Source organism: Myxocyprinus asiaticus, chromosome 30 (genome assembly GCF_019703515.2).
Source record: "Myxocyprinus asiaticus isolate MX2 ecotype Aquarium Trade chromosome 30, UBuf_Myxa_2, whole genome shotgun sequence".
Taxonomy (NCBI): Eukaryota; Metazoa; Chordata; class Actinopteri; order Cypriniformes; family Catostomidae; genus Myxocyprinus; species Myxocyprinus asiaticus.
This window is the reverse complement of record NC_059373.1, coordinates 3871061-3889721: the sequence shown is the minus strand read 5'-3', so window position 1 is coordinate 3889721 and position 18661 is coordinate 3871061. Positions and strand designations below refer to the sequence as shown.

The following is an 18661-nucleotide window of genomic DNA, read 5'->3' as shown; positions in this document are numbered from 1 at the left end:
GACTCTACACATTGACTGACACCATGCCCTGATCACGACTCTTCTAACGAGTTGTCTTAAATGTGTCTTTTACTCTTTGAGAAAGAAAAGAATAGTCTAAATAAGTTGCTTTAGACAGATTTAAAAATGGCTTCACTGTTCTTTCCTGATAGGATCACAGACAGCAGGCATAAACGATGGTAAATGGGAATAATAAGATGCAATCAGGCATATAATCATATGTTGTTAATATAGCAACATAGACTTGCTAACTTTTTAAAAGTAAGACAAAATGCATGTGGTTGATTCTCAAGAAACTTGTCAAGGAAATATATTGGTCATATTTAAATGTGGCATTATTTTCAGGACACTTAAGCACATTTTACCCCACAGTTCTCATTAGTGAACACGTGCGGACGTTTTACTTTGTTTACATTGTTTTCAATGATGACTCTTATTACTGTAAGAAAGTCATTTTAATTACTCTATCGTAGTAAAAATAAAATGCTGTTGTACAGAGATTTTTTGATTTTATTAAAATCGATGAAACTGAAAAGCAGAATTAAGGCAGTACTACTATGATTTATTAATTACGGCTCTCAATCAATTATAATTTTTAATCAAATTAATTACATGTCATGCCGATTAATTAATAAAATTAACCGAATGTTTAAATATTTGCAGAAAAGGCCCATAAAAAAACAATAATTCAATATGTAATGATTAAATAATTACATTTAAATGATTACAAATATATTATAAATACTGTATAATTCAGTTAATTAATATGCATTATGGGGGGCCTGGGTAGCTCAGTGGTAAAGACGCTGTCTACCACTGCTGGAGTTCGCTAGTTCGAATCCCAGGGCGTGCTGAGTGACTCCAGCCAGGTCTCCTAAGCAACCAAATTGGCCTGGTAGAGTCACATGGGGTAACCTCCTCGTGGTCGCTATAATGTGGTTCGTTCTCAGTGGGGCATGTGGTAAGTTGAGCGTGGTTGCTCTGGTGGACGGCGTGAAGCCTCCACAAGCACTATGTCTCCGTAGCAATGCGCTCAACAAGCCACGTGATAAGATGCACGGGTTGACGATCTCAGACGTGGAGGCAACTGGGATTCGTCCTCCACCACCCGGACCGGCAAATCACTACATAACCACGAGGACTTAAAAGCACATTGGGAATTGGGCATTCCAAATTGGAAGAAAAAAGGGGAAAAAACAAAAAATTTATATGCATTACATTAATGTGGCAGATAAGTAAAGCATTGATAAGACAATACAGAAAGTTACTTTAGAAGGCAATATATTGTTTATTTCTATATTTTTCAACATAAACTGATCATTGGCCTACAGTCCACAGTAATCCATTTGCAATTGAATTTGTCAGTCTGTCCGAGATAGATTTATTATAAGGGCTTTTCCAAGAATGCATTAGATGGACACTTTGGTTGCTTCATGTCATAAGCCCAGCTTTTTTAACATTTTAAGTTAAATGTAGTTTGAAACTTAGAAAAGCACGTTTTGAGATCCCTGCATTTGATATAAACGCAAGAACACACTCTCATCTTGTGCTGTCGCTAGTGTCAAGCAAGCCTGAGATTTATTTGTTGTCAGTACAGCTACGCGTTGCCTAAACAGCTGGAGTTTTGCTTACTGCCCCCTACTGAAAACAAGCTGTACTTTAGAATTGAATTGCTCTAAATATTCCGTATTACGATCTGGGGACATGATTAATTGCATAAATATTTTTACATGCTATTTTTTTTTTATAGAAAAGATAACAAAAACTTTAAAATAAGTTTTGCCTGGGGCCTGGGTAGCTCAGCGAGAATTGACGCTGACTACCACCCCTGGAGTCGTGACTTCGAATCCAGGGCATGCTGAGTGACTCCAGCCAGGTCTCCTAAGCAACCAAATTGGCCCGATTGCTAGGGAGGGTAGAGTCACATGGGTTAACCTCCTCGTGGTCGCTATAATGTGGTTGTGGTGAGTTGTGCGTGGATGGCGCGAAGAATAGTGTGAGGCTCCACACGCGCTATGTCTCCGTGGAAACGTGCTCAGCAAGCAACGTGATAAGATGCGTGGATTGACGGTCTCAGACACGGAGGCAACTGAGATTCATCCTCCGCCATCCGGATAGAGGCAAGTCACTAAGCCTTAATGAGGATTTAGAGAGCATTGGGAATTGGGCATTCCAAATTGGGGAGAAAAGGGAAAAAATATTTTGCCTGCTTAAAGTTTAGTATGAATGCAACAACATTCGATGTTCAAGGTATGCTTTTATTTATCTGTTTGTGTGTTCCATGGGAATCAAACCCATGATCTTTTTGCCCCAGGTGTTAATAACTGAGTTCATTCTAAAATAACGGTGCCCTTTACTGAGCTCTGGTTCTCTGCAAGGTTCACTGCTCTCCGTGTGGCCTAATTCTTCACCTCCCCAGGGTCTCTCATGAAAATCTGGGGGTTCATGTTCACTCCACAGCCTGTGAAACATGTGAAAGTGAAGGGGCACCTTTATGAAAGGAGGGCCCTGTCCGTTTGATGATGTGCTGTAAAGCCTTTGTTCCATGGGTGAGGCATCCTAGCAGAGACATCGTAAAATGTCAAACATTACCTCATCACAATCCACACTTCCTTTTTTGTTTTAAGATCCTCAGTCAGTACATTTACATGCACTTTAAAAGTGTGATTTCAGTCTACTAAAACAATAAATCCTCATGCAAATGCTTCAGTCTGACTGAAATTGTACTGGTCCTATTTTGGCAAAGTTGGACTAACAGACCTAGATAACTTGATTGTAGCTTGGCTTCTTCCAGCATGTAGACACATTAATCGGACCACAAAAGGCCTCAGCGTTGTCTGTGTGCCCTGAAATACAGAGGAGACGTGCAAAGTGTTTGTAACACTTCCTCAGTCCTTTCTTCAGATATATTTTAACAGACAGATGAAGACTGTGGTTTGACTATGCAAAAAACCGGCTACAGTTCGATTATAACTGCGCATCTAAACCGTGGCTGGGTCTGAGGGCGAGCTATTGGGGAGCATTGCCTCCCTAGTTTTTCCCAATGCCCCCTAGAAACTTCTACACCCCCCTTCTGGTCCAATGAAGGGACAAACACTTGCCCACCCTAAAGATCACTACACTTTGAGTTCCCATTCCATTTACTTCCATTCATACACATCTCAACGCTGGAAAATATTCTGCATTGTGCTGTGCACGAAAGTTCAAGTTTGGTGAACTCTGATCTGCAAATTTATACAACGAGAACATGTGATCAATAGAAGATCGACACGTTGACTTCTTGGCTCAATACTAAGAATACGTTTTTCAAAGCTGTGTGTTTTGTTTTTTTTTTTTTTTTTTTTTGGGAAAGTGAGTAGATAGTATATTTTAACATTTTGTATATTATTTTTTTTCATGATATATAATTGATTAATACTAGAGCTGTCAAAGTTAACACATGCGATTTCATTTTAAAAGATTAATGCGTAAATTTTTCTTAATCGTGATTAACACATTTACCATTAATACAGCATAAACCAGCATATACACTGGTTGGAGCAGGGTGGAGTCATTACGCTGATGCACACTTACAACAGCCATGTCAGTGATCGCATGATGGGGAAAGTACCTCTACTCTATTTGTTATGCAAAACAAGCCCAGATGGGATAAATCAAGTACTTGCAGCCTCTATAAGGTTCAATTGACTTACCACAGAAATACGTCAAGTCTTAACTATCACGAAAATGCAGAAAGAGATGGTTGCAAACGCTTTTCATGTGGAGTTCAAAGCAGCACTCAACACGGGCTTTGACGCCCTGATGCAAATCATGAACGTGGCTTCATGACTGATGTAACGAAGCAGATAGCCACTGTCTGCTGATTAATATTGTGGAGGATGAGAGTTTAAGAGATGTAATGCCCATTGCAATGAATATGCAACCTATGTGGGGATTAATTTTTTCAATTAGTCAAACTCCCACTTGGACTTTGGGAAACGTTTAATGTTGCTTGATTTGGTGAAATTTTAGTCCATTTCTATCTTTATACTGTGGAATTGTTTGGAAAATGTTAATAAAACATTATTGTTACATATTATTTTGTTTTCTTTCCTAAGACGGAAATAAATGCATTTTGACAGGAAAAGAAATATACTGTATGTAGAGGAAAATTTCAGCACTTTTAAAATCTGCGATTAATCACGATTAACTATGAAAAATTATGCGATTAATCGCGATTAAACGAAATTACCGACTGAACAGCACTTATTAAAACTTTAAGCCCTACAACGTGGCATCATATCCTGTCCGTTGTGCTGTCCAAAATAATTATGTATGCTTAAAACCTAGTGTGACCGTGGCTTGAAGCTAATGAACTATAGTGCTTTGCAGAAAAATTGAGTATTGTGATACTTTTCTTTAGTATGTTTCAGCATTGATGTGTTTTATCATTTTGCTGTTGCAGCAATTTTATTAAAGCAATAAGCCACTCATGGCTGTGCATTACACTGATTTTACCATGGTCTAGTGGGTTTAAGATCTTTAAATAACTAACGCATAGTCTCTTATGACTTATTGCTTCAGCCTCTCATAGGAGAGTACATTTCCAACACTAAAATTGACGATTACTTTTTTAAAACCATTAGCTTTCATCAAGAGTGCCCTCTAAATGCATCACTTGTATATTTTTGGATTGACAAGCTGAATTTTTCAGGTGGTTAAAAGTAAAAAGGGAATATTTTCCACTTGTCTTCGGGTGTTTAATGATGTGGTGTGGAAATATCAGCCGTATAGATGCCGCCTGCCAACAGCAATGATTCTGACCATCTTCCCTCAAACCTTCTGTCAAGAACACACTCTTAGACACATACACACACATCAGCAGAGCTCAATCTTCCCTCACATCTTTCCCCATCTCAAGTCCGTGCTGGAGTCCTAACAGGAAGTTGATAAAAGTGTGTAGAAAGGTGAGGTGCAGGCAGGGGGCTTATCGTCCGAATGAGTGGCGCTCTCCGTCTGAATGTTCTGACAGGGCTGCTGTGGATTGACTGACACTTAATAAAAGCGGCGTTCAGCTGCTCAATTGAAAGCAGGTGAGCTGTATGTTTCTTCAGCTATATAGGAATTTTTTGAGTGTGTCTCTGTTCTTTTGGATTGTCTCTCTGAGACAGCAGAGATGTCATGAATGGCTGTGTTGGTCTTGTCATCATCTTTCAGTATTTTTTTTTTTTTTTTGGTATGTTAAAATACATTCTCATACCTCATCTTAATATGCAGAGATAATAAGACATTTGGAGGTTAATTTCCCTGAAAAGTGTAAACACTGTCTATGTGGTGCTATCAAGACATTGCTCTCTGTTTGAGCAACCCATCCAGCCCAACACAGCAATATTAGCTTGACCATTTTGGAGTGGGACTACCTGTTTATTCAAACAATGGAAGATGGATTACTTGATTTTGTCTCTGCATATTAAAATGGGATAAAATAAAGTATTTTAAGTTTAAGTTTTGACCTGTTTAAAGTGATAGTTTACCTAAAAATGTGAATTGTGTCATCATTTGTTCACCCTGATGTTGTTCCAAACCTGCAATACTTTTTTTTCCTTAACAAAAGAGCAAATTTTAATGAATGTTCTGGTCCGTTTTTGCATTACAATGGCAGTTGATAATGACTTGCTTTAAAGGGATAGTTCACCCAAAAATTTAATTTCTCTCATCATTTACTCACCCTCATTCCATCCCAGATATGTATGACTTTCTTTCATCAGCAGAACACAAAACGAAGATTTTTAGAAAAATATCTCGGATCTGTTGGTCCATACAATGCAAGGGAATGGTGACCAGAACTCTTAAGTTCCAAATATCACAATGTAACTAGGGTTGCAACGGTACATGTATCCGCGCAGAACCGAATGGGCCTTCGGTACGGTACACACATAACATGAATGATTACATATCATAGCATGTGTGAAACCAATATTAAAACAACATATAACAAACAACACAAACCGCGTAGAACTAAAATGAAAAAAGATCGCAGAGCAACACGAGACCGCATGGAACCAAAACTTAACAGAACAGAGTGCCAGACGGTACACTAGAAACTAGTGGTCGACCAATATATTGCTGAGGCTGATAAATTGGGTGATATTCTGACTTTTTTCATAAAAAACCCCCCCCAAAAAAACGATACATTTTACTGTTTGGCCGATTTTTTTTTTTCTTTTATTTTTCTTGAGGGCGCCAAAAATCGCCTACTTGCATGTGAAGCGTCTGAGACATGTAAACGACCAGTCACGGTCGTTTTGTTATTACGTATCATCGTGTTACTACAGTTGTAGACCGGTGTGCAACAAAGTCTCATTTAAACGGTCTGCATATCAGAGCCGCAGGAGAAACGTTTGAGCTCATTATGTTAAAGTGCTCGCCTGTTTCACTCTCCTCTCTCTCCTCAAAAGTTCCCTGTAACTTTTAACTGTCTTGTCTAATGATAAAAAGGCAAATATCAATAAAACTAATATCATTTACCATCTGCAAATATGCACATATCTCCTTTAAATAGATGTAATAAAAAACAACACAAAACTTGAGCAGATCCAGCATCCTGTGGAACACTCATAAATATTCCTCTAAAGCACGTATTCTAACAGTCTCTCATCAACAGATCCCTGTCACTTTTAACTTTCTTTTCTAATGATAAAAGGCAAATATCAGTAAAACTTCTATTACATACCGTCTGCAAATATGCAGATATCTCATTTGAACAGATGTAATAAACCAACCTCACACAACTTCAGCAGATCCAGCATCCTGTGGAACACTCATAAATATTCCTCCAAAGCACATATTCTTACAGTCTCTCCTCAACAGTTTCCTGTCACTTTTAATTTTCTTTTCTAATGATAAAAGGCAAATATCAGTAAAACTTCTATTACATACCATCTGCAAATATGCAGATATAACTCGTTTAAAAAGATGTAATTCACAAACCTCATGAAAATCCAGCGTTTTCTTCCTGTCGAGCGCTCATCTAATATCTTCCTCTGAAGCGTGTATTCTATCAGCCATAATCAAAACTTCAGGATCAGGATCAAAAGTTCCTCTGATTCACAAATCATGATGACAATCCAAGCAGGCGATCCAGTCTGTTTAAACAGTCAGGAGATTGCTGCTGATCACTGGATCTGCACGAGTTCGTGAGTGCAAGTGAAGTCTTTCTAGCAAGGCAGTCCACTGTCAGAACGCTCTCGGGAGGCTATTTCCAGTCATGACAGTGCAGCTCCTATCTGCTTGAATGGGAAAAGACTGAAATCTCCAAAATAGTTGGTCAAGATTACAATCAAAGAACATATTTCAAATCAGCAGTAAAATCTGACAACACTGGTATCATAAATGGTGCTTCTTTACCTAAGATTACGCTAAACAAAGCAATTTTCCCAGCTTTTATAGCTAATGCGCATGTGACTCGAGTTGATTGACAGGCGATGTCTGTATCTAAAAGGTGATTGGCTCTTTTACCTGTAAGGTGGGACTTCCTATCTACATCCGTTGCCTGTTGGCTGCAGTTGGGCGTTCTAATTTGTCCCATTCATTTTAATATAAGTGGCCCGTCTCTGCTAAATAGTCTCTGGTGCAACTTCAAGGTAAAATTGCTTCACGTGCGTTATAAGTAAATGTCATATTCACTATGCACTGTATGTGCAATTGGTTTAATTCAGTTTTTTTTAAGTAAATGCGATTGCTAACGTGGACATGCCATCCATGGTTGCTGGACTACTGTGTGTACTGTTATTTCCTTCTTCCTAATATATTAACAGTTTCTTCATGTGCAAATAAATTACAAAAATTTGATGACTAAAGAGAAATCAGAAGAAACTGCTATCTACCATTTAAAATACAATATTATTTTTTTAGATTCTTTTTTACAAAGTTTTGTGAAATTGAGTAAATATAGTGCTAAATAAGAGTTTATTAATTATTTTTTTTAGCAATTTTGTGTTTATGTTATTTACTATATTAAATTGTGTGATATATCTGCATTGTCATCTGGACATTGGCATCGGCCATTAAAAAACCCATATCGGTCGACCACTACTAGAAACTGAAGAAAGTTTATACTAGCTAGCTCGCTATTTTTCCCAACTGTGGTGGAACTAAAAAAAATATAAATATGTCAGACTTAAATAAGCCACAGATTGAAGACCCACTGCCGCCTCTTAAATCTGTTGATTGGGAGCATTATGGTTTGGCAGTAAACTACAGTAATACTGGGCAGTGAGTAGTGAACAGGACGAAGGCCGTGTGTCGGCTCTGTTTCACTGAAGTCTCAGGAAGCACATCTAACATGATGACTCATTTTCCTGTGACATCATCCACATGTATCTCTTGAGTTTACGGGAGCAAATCATAAACGTTCATTTCAGCCTCTCGCTGCAAGTTCAGACAGGGTTAAAGCGATAACGAATGCCATAGGATTTATATTTATTGCTGCAGATATGCGACCATACTCAGTCATTGAGAACACAGGATTTAAGCATCTGCTTAGTGTGCATGAGCCCCGTTATAAAGCAATTCTGTAGTGCCCGCTCTATGTAAACATGCATGTGCAGTAATTGTCCAGCCGGGGACATTGTCAATGCTAACAGATCCGCCCTCTCCTCGGATAATGTGGATAGTCTGATTTTCCTGAAGAAAAAAATTGAGTGATAAGAGCAAGTGGTGAGCTGAAAGGCAAAAGACACAGAAATCTGCACTGCTAATGTATAACTTTTGTTACAATTATTATACTTCTTTATATTTTACTTTTATTATTCTTTGTTTTTATATAATGTGCATATAAGAGGCTCTTAAGCTTTGTATTTCGTTGAAGAAATAGTGCAGTCATGTATAAATGGGCCTTCACAATAACAATTGTTCCCCATCAGCCACTATTTTCAAAATAAATAATTTAAAGAAAGATTCTTTGTTTTCCCTGCTGTACCGAAACTGTACTGAACCACGAATTTTGTGTACTGATGCAGCCCTAAAGGCAACATAGAAGTAATCCATACATGTCAAGCACTAGGAAGTGTAATCAAGCTTGAAATACTGATATATAATGGCAAGATGTCCAATGAAAAAGGAGTTATATTTTGGTCTGATCACACCCAAAACCATTTGGATCGTTTCAGAAGACATTGAATAAACCACTGAAATTGTATGGATTACTTTTATAATGGCTTTATGTAATATTTGGACTTTCAGAGTTCTGATCACCATTCACTTGCATTGTATGGACTGACAGAGCTGAAATATTCTTCTAAAAATCTTCATTTGTGTTCTGCAGAAGAAAGAAAGTCATAAAGTCAACTGACCCAGTCAGTTGACTTTATGACTTACTTTCTTCTGCAGAGAATCTTTCTTTATTCATCAAAATGTCTCCTGTTTTGTTCTGTGTTAGAAAGAATGTCATTAACGACCAAGATACTAACTTTTCTCAATACTCAAAGCACATCAGACTCCCTTATTTTTTCATCCTGAAATTTGTGTGAATGTTATGTGACATTGAATGACGCCTCCACACAGGAAATATCACATTAGCAAGTCTTACATTGCTTCTGTTGTTTGTAGAGTTGGCAACGCTTCCTTCAATTTGGCAAGGAAACCAGTCGTACCAGACAACACAACCACTTTAAGCGGCCAGGACAGCGGAAGTTTCATAGATATGTCTCCTAGACATCAGATTACATCACAGTGGCTTTGAAGAGGCCAATCAGATAGTATGTAAGATTGACCTTGACCAATAAGCCAATCAGACGAGAGCTTTTGAAGATGAGTCTAGAGTGGGTGTGGCCTCAACAGCTGCCTCTGGCTGTGTTTGAATGTGTGATGGGGCTGCCCACTCGGACCTAATTGGATATGGTAGGGGTGTTTTTATACAAATCACTTACAGGTGTAGTACTCGCTTTAAAGTGGCACTCGCAACCTCTGAGAACTTTCAGCTGTCTGCTGTTACGAGTGTGAATTTGTGCGGCCAAGAGCGAGTGTGCTGTTCCCCCCCAGACAAAGAAATCTCTATTTTCAGACCAAAGCTCTGTTTGGTTTATTAGCAGTCCAGGCTGTATAATGGTATTGTGGCGTATGGAAAAGTGGGCGAGGAAATGAGCTGAATACAGGGAAGGGGTGGTTTTAAAGAGGCCGCACCTGCAGAACTGAGGCCTAACTTAGGTGGTGGCTGCTAATAAAGGAGGTTAGACAGTTAGCCACTCAAAACCATTTGGTTGGAGAGGGCTGGGAAAATTGCTTAGGTCTTGCTCGTAATACCTTGACTGTACATAGAGGAAACTAGGTGAAGTATGGATGGGAAGTGACCCAAGTAAGCCCACGTACCCTATAAGCCCACTTACGATTTTATTTAGGGAAAAAAAAAAAAAACACAAAGCAAGAGAAAAATTAGTTGTTGCAGAGGAAATGCACATATTTGTTGTTATCATTTTACTTTTCATTTGGAGCCAGTCAAATGTTTTGTTCTTGAGGTATTTGGGACCAACTGTTCACTGTTTTTGAAGACCTCAAAAGAAAAATGTCTAGAGTCAGATGAACAAACTGGATGAGGAATAATAAAAAAATTAAAACTAAGAAATTAAAAAAATTCTAATGCGAATGTTATTTATTTTCTTTGTGTCTAAAAGATGGATCTGATGAGTATCTTGAACTAGTGCAGGACACTGCCTGAGTGATGCTCACAAAGATAGATGCATTATAAGAAAATAAAAGAAGAAAAACTGCTGATAACCACATTATATGAAAATATTTAAGAAGCTTCTTGAGCTCAAACAAGGTTTTGTGCTCTGTCTGTAATTATATCTTTCTTTTCATGTGGCCTTATAAGGAAAAGTGCCTTGGAAAAGCCTGTTTGCTCATTAAAAGCAGAATAATTATTTTATTTGTTTAAACACCAATAACAAACATGCTCTGCATTGTAAAATATAGTGTTTTTTATTCATGAAAAAAATATTGGGTTTACCTTGACTCTACTTTAAATGATTTAGGTTTATGTGGCACTCGCAACCTCTGAGAACTTTCAGCTGTCTGCTGTTACGAGTGTGAGTTTGTGCGGCCAAGAGCGAGTGTGCTGTTCCCCCCCAGACAAAGAAATCTTGTAGATAAGAGCTGTAGGGGCAGTGGTAGCTCAGCGGTTAAGGCTCTGGGTTACTGATCAGAAGGTCAGGGGTTCAAGCCCCAGCACCGCCAAGATGCCACTGTTGGGCCCTTGAGCAAGACCCTTGACCCTATCTGCTCCAGGGGCGCCGTATCATGGCTGACCCTGCACTCTGACCCCAGCCTAGCTGGGATATGTGAAAAAGAAGAATTTCACTGTATATGTGCAAATGTATAATGTGTGATAAATAAAGATAATTATTATTATTATTATTGTTCCACTGACCCCTATTGTTCCTGATAAGCCCATTGAGCAAATAACCCACTGACCCTCATGTTAAATTGAATTCATTGTCAACTCTACACACTGATTCTATTTTTATTGCAGGGAGAAAATGAATAGGCAGAGAAAAAAAAAATCATAAGTACTGTCCAAATATAATTAAAGCTTTGCAAGGGTATGTTTGAGGGCTAAATACAAAAAAAATAAAAAAAAATAAAGTTTATTTTATTTTAAAAGTATAGTTATTAAGAACACATGTGGGCTTAAATGGTACATGTGTTCCTTAAAAGCCCACTCCAGACTTTTCACGTTTGCATGTAAAAAAGTAACATCATTTTGTCAGTTCATGAGTGTTTCGATGAGAGATTAATCTTCGATTTAATACTCACTTTATTGGAAGGCTGTTAACATTTCAATAAGAAAACGTGTAAAACTTAGATTTGGGTGGGCTTAATTGGGTCACTTCCCCTAATGTCTGCTTCACTAGCGACACCAAATCTCAAAATAATGTTTTAGCCAGTGTTGCTATAAATACCCAAGCCTTAAAGTGTTTACATGACATTTTAAAAAGACTGTCTGAAATCACATTTTTAAAGATCATGTAAACATTCTCACAAAACATGTTAAGAAAAATTACCTGGTCCTATTTTACTCCAAAAACAAAAGGAACAAATAAGATTTGATTACAATTTTAAATCAAATTAATTACATGATGTGCTGATTTATTAATGGCAATTCATCGTATATCAATATTTACTGCGAAAGGCCCCCAAATAAAGATAGTTTAATTATGAATATCATAATTCAGAACAATCAAATACCTTACATCATACACATAGTGTGGCAACAGACAAGTAAAGCATTGTCAATACAAAAAGTGTCTTTAAAGGGTCAGTAAACACTAAAACATGTTTTTCCAGATGTTAACAGCTTTGTATGTTTCCCATTATGTAAGACAATGAAAGTAAGCATTCATATTTATTTCAAGCAAAAACTGGGTAATTTAAGCCATTTTCTTCTTCCTCCTTTAAAATCAATGTTGAGAAAATGTCACGTGGATGAGGCGTGTTGCCTGTACAGCTGGAGTGCTGACTGCCCCCTACTGCATCATGGTGGCACATCAAGTTGGATATTATTGGTTTGACAAAGTGAGGTCAAAGACCACATTGAGAATACCTGTAAATAAACTTATTGCATCACATTTTTAAAAATACACTTGAAGAGCATTGGATATTTTTTTTCTTGCCCCAATCTTGTAGATAAGAGCTATTTTTGCATTACTGAATAGCTGCATGGGCCTGCTACCATGATGTACGCTGAGACGACTGACTTGTTTTAACTGAGATTTCAGCACTTACAAGTCTTAATTTGCAGGTATTCTAGTGTACTCATTAAGTTTCTGTTTTGGCCTCTCTCTCTCTCTCTCTCTCTCTCTCTCTCTCTCTCTCTCTCTCGCTCTCTCTCTCTCTCTCTCTCTCTCTCTCTCTGCTCACAGGACATTCGTAACACAGTGGGCAACATTCCCATGGAATGGTACAAAGATTATCCCCACATTGGATATGACCTGAATGGCAAGAAGATCTTTAAGCCAATCAGGAACAAAGATGAGCTGGATGAGTTTCTGGATAAGATGGAGAATCCGGATTACTGGTAAGAATCAACTGGGCGTTTTTGAATTTATTCAGACATCATCATAGATTAAATTATTAGGATTTTCTGTATGCATAGAATACCTGAGGTACCTACTGAATGTATTTTTTTTAGAAACTGGATCCTGTTTTAATCTGAGACAAGGAAACGTCACTCGCACAACTACTCAGCAACACTTTTATCACTTGTAATTTTTTGCTTTTGTAAGCAACGTTTTTCAGGTTTTAGAAGTGTTTCTAAAGGAGTGAATATTCAGTTCGTTTTAAAACAATGGCTGTTGATAGCGACTCACTTTAAAGCTTAAAATAGCACCCAGAGGTATCATAAAAGTAGTGCTAAATCGAAAACTAAATTAAACTGTTTTTAATTTAACTGAATTTTTTTTTAAAGAATATATATTTATATATATTAGGGGTGTAATGGTACATGTATTCGTCCCGAACCTTCACGGTACTGATGTCACGGTTCGGTGCATGCAGTCAGACGAAGAATACAAACATCTGAGTCAGTCACAGGCAATCCACTCCAATCCAGTAGGGGGCACGCACGGTAATGCAACGCTGTTTGCTATCCGCCACAACAGGAAAAAGAGCAGAAGAAGAGATCATCTACGCACCAACCCAAAACAAGAATGGCTTCTCCTAATGCACAAGTTTTATTTTTCATTATTCTATTTATTTTGTACTTTTATAACACAAGATATGCTTTTCAGTTTTGAAACTGATTGTGACCAAATACCTTTTGTTTTTTATCAACCCTTCAAAAAAATATGGCCTTGTAAGAGTGCATTCTGTTTACTGCTTAGTGCTTAATACACTAAAGGAGGCTGTACTGTACCAACTACCTCAGGGGGGACTAAATGCCGCTAGGTGGAACAAATTGTAATTTGCACTACTGTTTGTTCAAAATAAATGAAAAGAAACCTAGCATTTGGGATTTGTTGTACCGAACTCATATGGAACCGTGACCCCAAAACCGAGGTACGTACCAAACCATGACTTCTGTGTACCGTTACACCCCTAATATATATATATATATATATATATATGATTGGACGTGATTGGAAAAAACTGAAACTAAAATACTTCTTCATAACTCCAAAAGCTTACTAAAATAAATACAAAATGACCACAAATTAAATTTCATTTTAGTTTACACGGTATATAATAGAATTCAAAACATTTACAATCCACCTCAATTAAACTGCAATGCAGCTAGATAGAGGTAACACAAGACTGCCCTGAGATATTTAATGATGTTGCACATATTTAAATGATACCAGTAAACGCTTTAGTTTTGGCTGCCATAAAATACTTATTTAAAAATATTTGTTTTTAATTTTATCCCCTTTTCTCCCCAATTTTGGAATGCCCATTTCCCACTAATTACTAGGTCCTCACGGTGGCGCGGTTACTCACCTCAATCCGGGTGGCGGAGGACAAGTCTCAGTTGCCTCCGCTTCTGAGACAGTCAATCCGTGCATCTTCTCACGTGGTTTGTTGTGCATGACACCGCAGAGACTCACAGCATGTGGAGGCTCATGCTACTCTCCGCGATCCACGCACAACTTACCACACGACCCATTGAGAGCGAAAACCACTAATCGCTACCACGAGGAGGTTACCCCATGTGACTCTTCCCTCCCTAGCAACCGGGCCAATTTGGTTGCTTAGGAGACCTGGCTGGAGTCACTCAGCACACCCTGGATTCAACTCGTGACTCCAGGGGTGGTAGTCAGCGTCAATACTCACTGAGCTACCCAGGCCTCCAGCTGCCATAAAATACTAAAACTTAAATAAAAATGAACTAAACTGAAACTAGAAAACACTGAGAAAATGTAAACTAAGCTAAAACTCACACACAAAGTGGGAAAACTAACAAAAACTAAATTAAACTGGAATGACTATTTGAATATAAAATAGAAATAAAAACTAAATTGAAAATCAATAAATATAATAACCCAGTTTTGAAGGCATTTGCACCAGAATTTAAGTAATTTTTCTGTAAAAATCTGGACATTCGTTGTGCATTCATGAGTCATGTAAGAGAAATTCGTTTACCGTTTTTAGCGATAAACAATGCAAGTTTTTGCATTTTTAACTGCTGTTGTATTAAGAAGAGACAGGCTGAAATATTCATTACATTTCTCCGTTTGTGTTCTGCATAATAAAGGTTTGAAACAAATGAATTGAAAGTAAAATCCACAGCAATTTTAACATCTTTGTTTTTCTGATCAATTATTTGATCGGAGTGCAAAAATATACGTTATTTTTTAATTGTTTTAAAAATGCAAAATAACCGTTTTTTACTTCTGAGATAATTTCCTGCAGAATTAAACATGCTGGCTATTTTCAGTATTTTTTACCACATCTCTCAGCCTTCAAATGTGTTGCGTTATATGTTAAAGATTTTGTATTCATCAGACCTTTTGTTCAAAAAGAACCTACGTACTTGTATTTCTTCACTATCAACAACAGGTGTCACTTAAAAACAACTTTTTTATATTAAAGAACATTATTGCATTGTAAAATGTTTAACCATAACCAGAAATGTAGTGCCATTGCAATTCACGCTGAACATATCTCTCTCTCTTTTTCACATCTAGGCGTACTGTCCAAGACAAGATGACCGGCACAGATATTCGCCTGTCCGATGAGCAGGTTGACCTTGTGCACCGTCTGCAGGAGGGCAAGTTTGGTGACGTCAACTTCAACGAATATGAGGTATTTCAAGCTGCTGTTCCACTCTGTTGGTGTTAAATTCAACACAAATCCAACAGTCTCACAAAGTGTCACCTCAACATCTGCCGTCTGGTGTGTGAGAGTCTATAAAAACGGGCTTCTAGATAATAACCCCAACACACGATGGGGAAAAAATGAACCTCTGCGAATTACTCCTCTCGTTTACGAAGCCCAACCCCAGTCTGCGCTCACCGCCGACAAATAAAGTAACGAAACGTTAACATGTGCACAATTAGCCATCTTAAGAAAAACATACGCTGCAGGTAATTAGTCTGGATGCTGTCATGGCTAACGTTTAACACACGCAGCACTGTTTTTTATGCGAATTAGCGCTAATTTTGGTTTGCTTCTTTTCTGGCACAAACAGGAAGTGAGTCACCCCACATTCTGGTCTGTATGTGATCAGTTAGTCAACCTCAGACAGACTTTACAGTCCGTAAGCGTGAAAAAGCCACCTGTCTTCTGACTGGGTCTTGTTACGAGTGTGTGCGTCTGGAAGTGTTGGTAGCCCAGATGTGCTCATTTTCACTTTAACAAAAACAGTTTTAGTTCAGTTTTTAAACAAAAAAAAAACAAAAAAAGAGAGATTTAGTTTTGCTTTACACAATGACTTGAAGTTTATCTACTCATTAGCAAAACCACATTTATTTAAGGTGCACTTTGTTTTATGCTGTAGACTCGAGTAATTTGTTTGGGAATCAGACTGCACTTGTCGCGCTTTTTTCGCACTGTAAATTCAAAGAGTCACTTCCAATTGAACTACACTGGTTGCTATTTGCACTATAGATTCAAAAGAACCGTCTCTTAAGAGTCATTTGTTCAGCAATCGGATCACTCTGGTTGCGCTGGATGTTTCGCCCTGTCGATTCAAAAGAACCGGTTCATAAGAGTCATATGTTCGGGATTCGGACTATACTGGTCGTGCTGTATGTTTCACACTGTAGATTCAAAAGAACCGGCTCTTAAGAGTCATTTGTTCAGCAGTCGGTTCACACTGGTTGCGCTGGATGTTTCGCCTTGTCGATTCAAAAGAACTGGTTCATAAGAGTCATACGTTCAGGATTCATACTTTACTGGTCACGCTGTATGTTTCACACAGTAGATTAAAAAAAAAACGTCTCTTAAGAGTCATTCGTTCAGCAATTGGATCACACTGGTTGCACTGGATGTTTCGCCCTGTCGATTCAAAAGAACCGGTTCATATAGGAGTGTGACAATTCACTCTGACAACGATTTGATTCGATTACGATTCTCTACCTAACGATTACGATGCATCGTGAAATCTGAAACCAGTAATTACAGATGAAATGTCATGTGCAGGCAGACACCATCCAGGTTTTAAAGGAGCAGGGTTATAGAATTAAAAACTGTCTATTAGTTGCATGTAAAGATGGTAACATGGGATATGTGGTAACCGTGAGTTCCCTATTCATTTTGGGATGGGGAAAGTGGCACCAAGCAGCTAAACGGAGACACCTCCGCTTGTCAAGCCCGTTCACGAGAATTCAATCGCATTGTCATGCAGGACTGTTTGCGGCTCCCTATTCTGTAGCATTCACTATAAAGAGAATTAATGAATGAGTGTTTTCTTTCATAGTCAGTGTCTGCCCACCAGTCCCATTTATTTAAGCCAAGTTCTATTCGTGGTTAAACTGTAATGGAGAAATAACACATTTTATGGAGAAACAAAAGCAGTATTAACGTAATATATTGTAATCGGGGAAGAAGGCAACAACAACTTATGTTGGTCAAATGGATGCAAACAATTTTGAATAATTACACATAAAGCCGAACTCGGCAGTATCCATTCATCCATCCATTTACCTCAAGGGGTGAACTCAGCTGCATAAAAATGTCAAAGTGTGCTTTCTTTCCCTTTAATCTCGCGTGCTCTGCTCACTGGTCGCGCTGTATGTTGTACTGAGGGGCCTGGGTAGCTCAGTGGTAAAGACGTTGGCTACCACCCCTGGTGTTCGCTAGTTCGAATCCCAGGGCGTGCTGAGTGACTCCAGCCAGGTCTCCTAAGCAACCAAATTGGCCCGGTTGCTAGGGAGGGTGGAGTCACATGGGGTAACCTCCTCGTGATCGCTATAATGTGGTTCGTTCTCGGTGGGGTGCGTGGTGAGTTGGGCGTGGTTGCCGTGGTGGGTGGCGTGAAGCCTCCACACGCGCTAAGTCTCCGTGGCAACGCGCTCAACAAGCCACGTGATAAGATGCGCGGGTTGACGATCTCAGATGCGGAGGCAACTGGTATTCGTCCTCCACCACCCGGACTGAGGCGATGCCACCACGAGGACTTAAAAAGCACATTGGGAATTGGGCATTCCAAATAAAAGAATAAAATAAAAAAAAGTCAATTGTATTAAGGAATTGGACTACACTGGTTGCGCTGTATGTTTTGCACCATCGATTTTAAATATGAGTCATTCGTTCAGGAATCGGACTACACTCGTCGCGTTTTATGTTTTGCACTGTAAATTCAAAAGAACCATTTCATAAGAGTCATTCGTTCGGGAATCGGACTTCACTGGTCGCGCTGTATGTTTCGCCCTATCAATACAAAAGAACCGTGTCATAAGTGTCATACATTCGGGAATCAGACTACACTGGTCACACTGTGTGTTTTGCTCTGTAGATTCAAAACAACTGGCTGAGAAGAGTAATTTGTTCAGGATTCGGACTACACTGGTTGCACTGTATGTTTCGCCCTGCCGATTCAAAAGAACTGTTTCATAAGAGTCATACGTTCGGGAATCGGACTACACTAGTCACGGTGTATGTTTCGTTCTGTAGATTAAAAAGAACCAATTCAGAGTCATTTGTTCAGGATTCGGACTACATCAGTTGCCCTTTGCTTTGCTCTGTAGAT

The 18661-nt window shown here is 38.6% G+C and overlaps 1 protein-coding gene across 1 annotated transcript in view; it reads left to right on the top strand.

The window, feature by feature from the left end:
• Positions 1-18661, top strand: part of LOC127420863 (ribosome biogenesis protein bop1-like) — a 120243-nt gene that overhangs the window by 67585 nt on the left and 33997 nt on the right. The window contains exons 4-5 of the mRNA XM_051663445.1: positions 12897-13051; positions 15657-15774. Of these exons, the coding sequence (XP_051519405.1) occupies positions 12897-13051; positions 15657-15774 (273 nt within the window). The remainder of the gene's footprint in view (positions 1-12896; positions 13052-15656; positions 15775-18661) is intronic.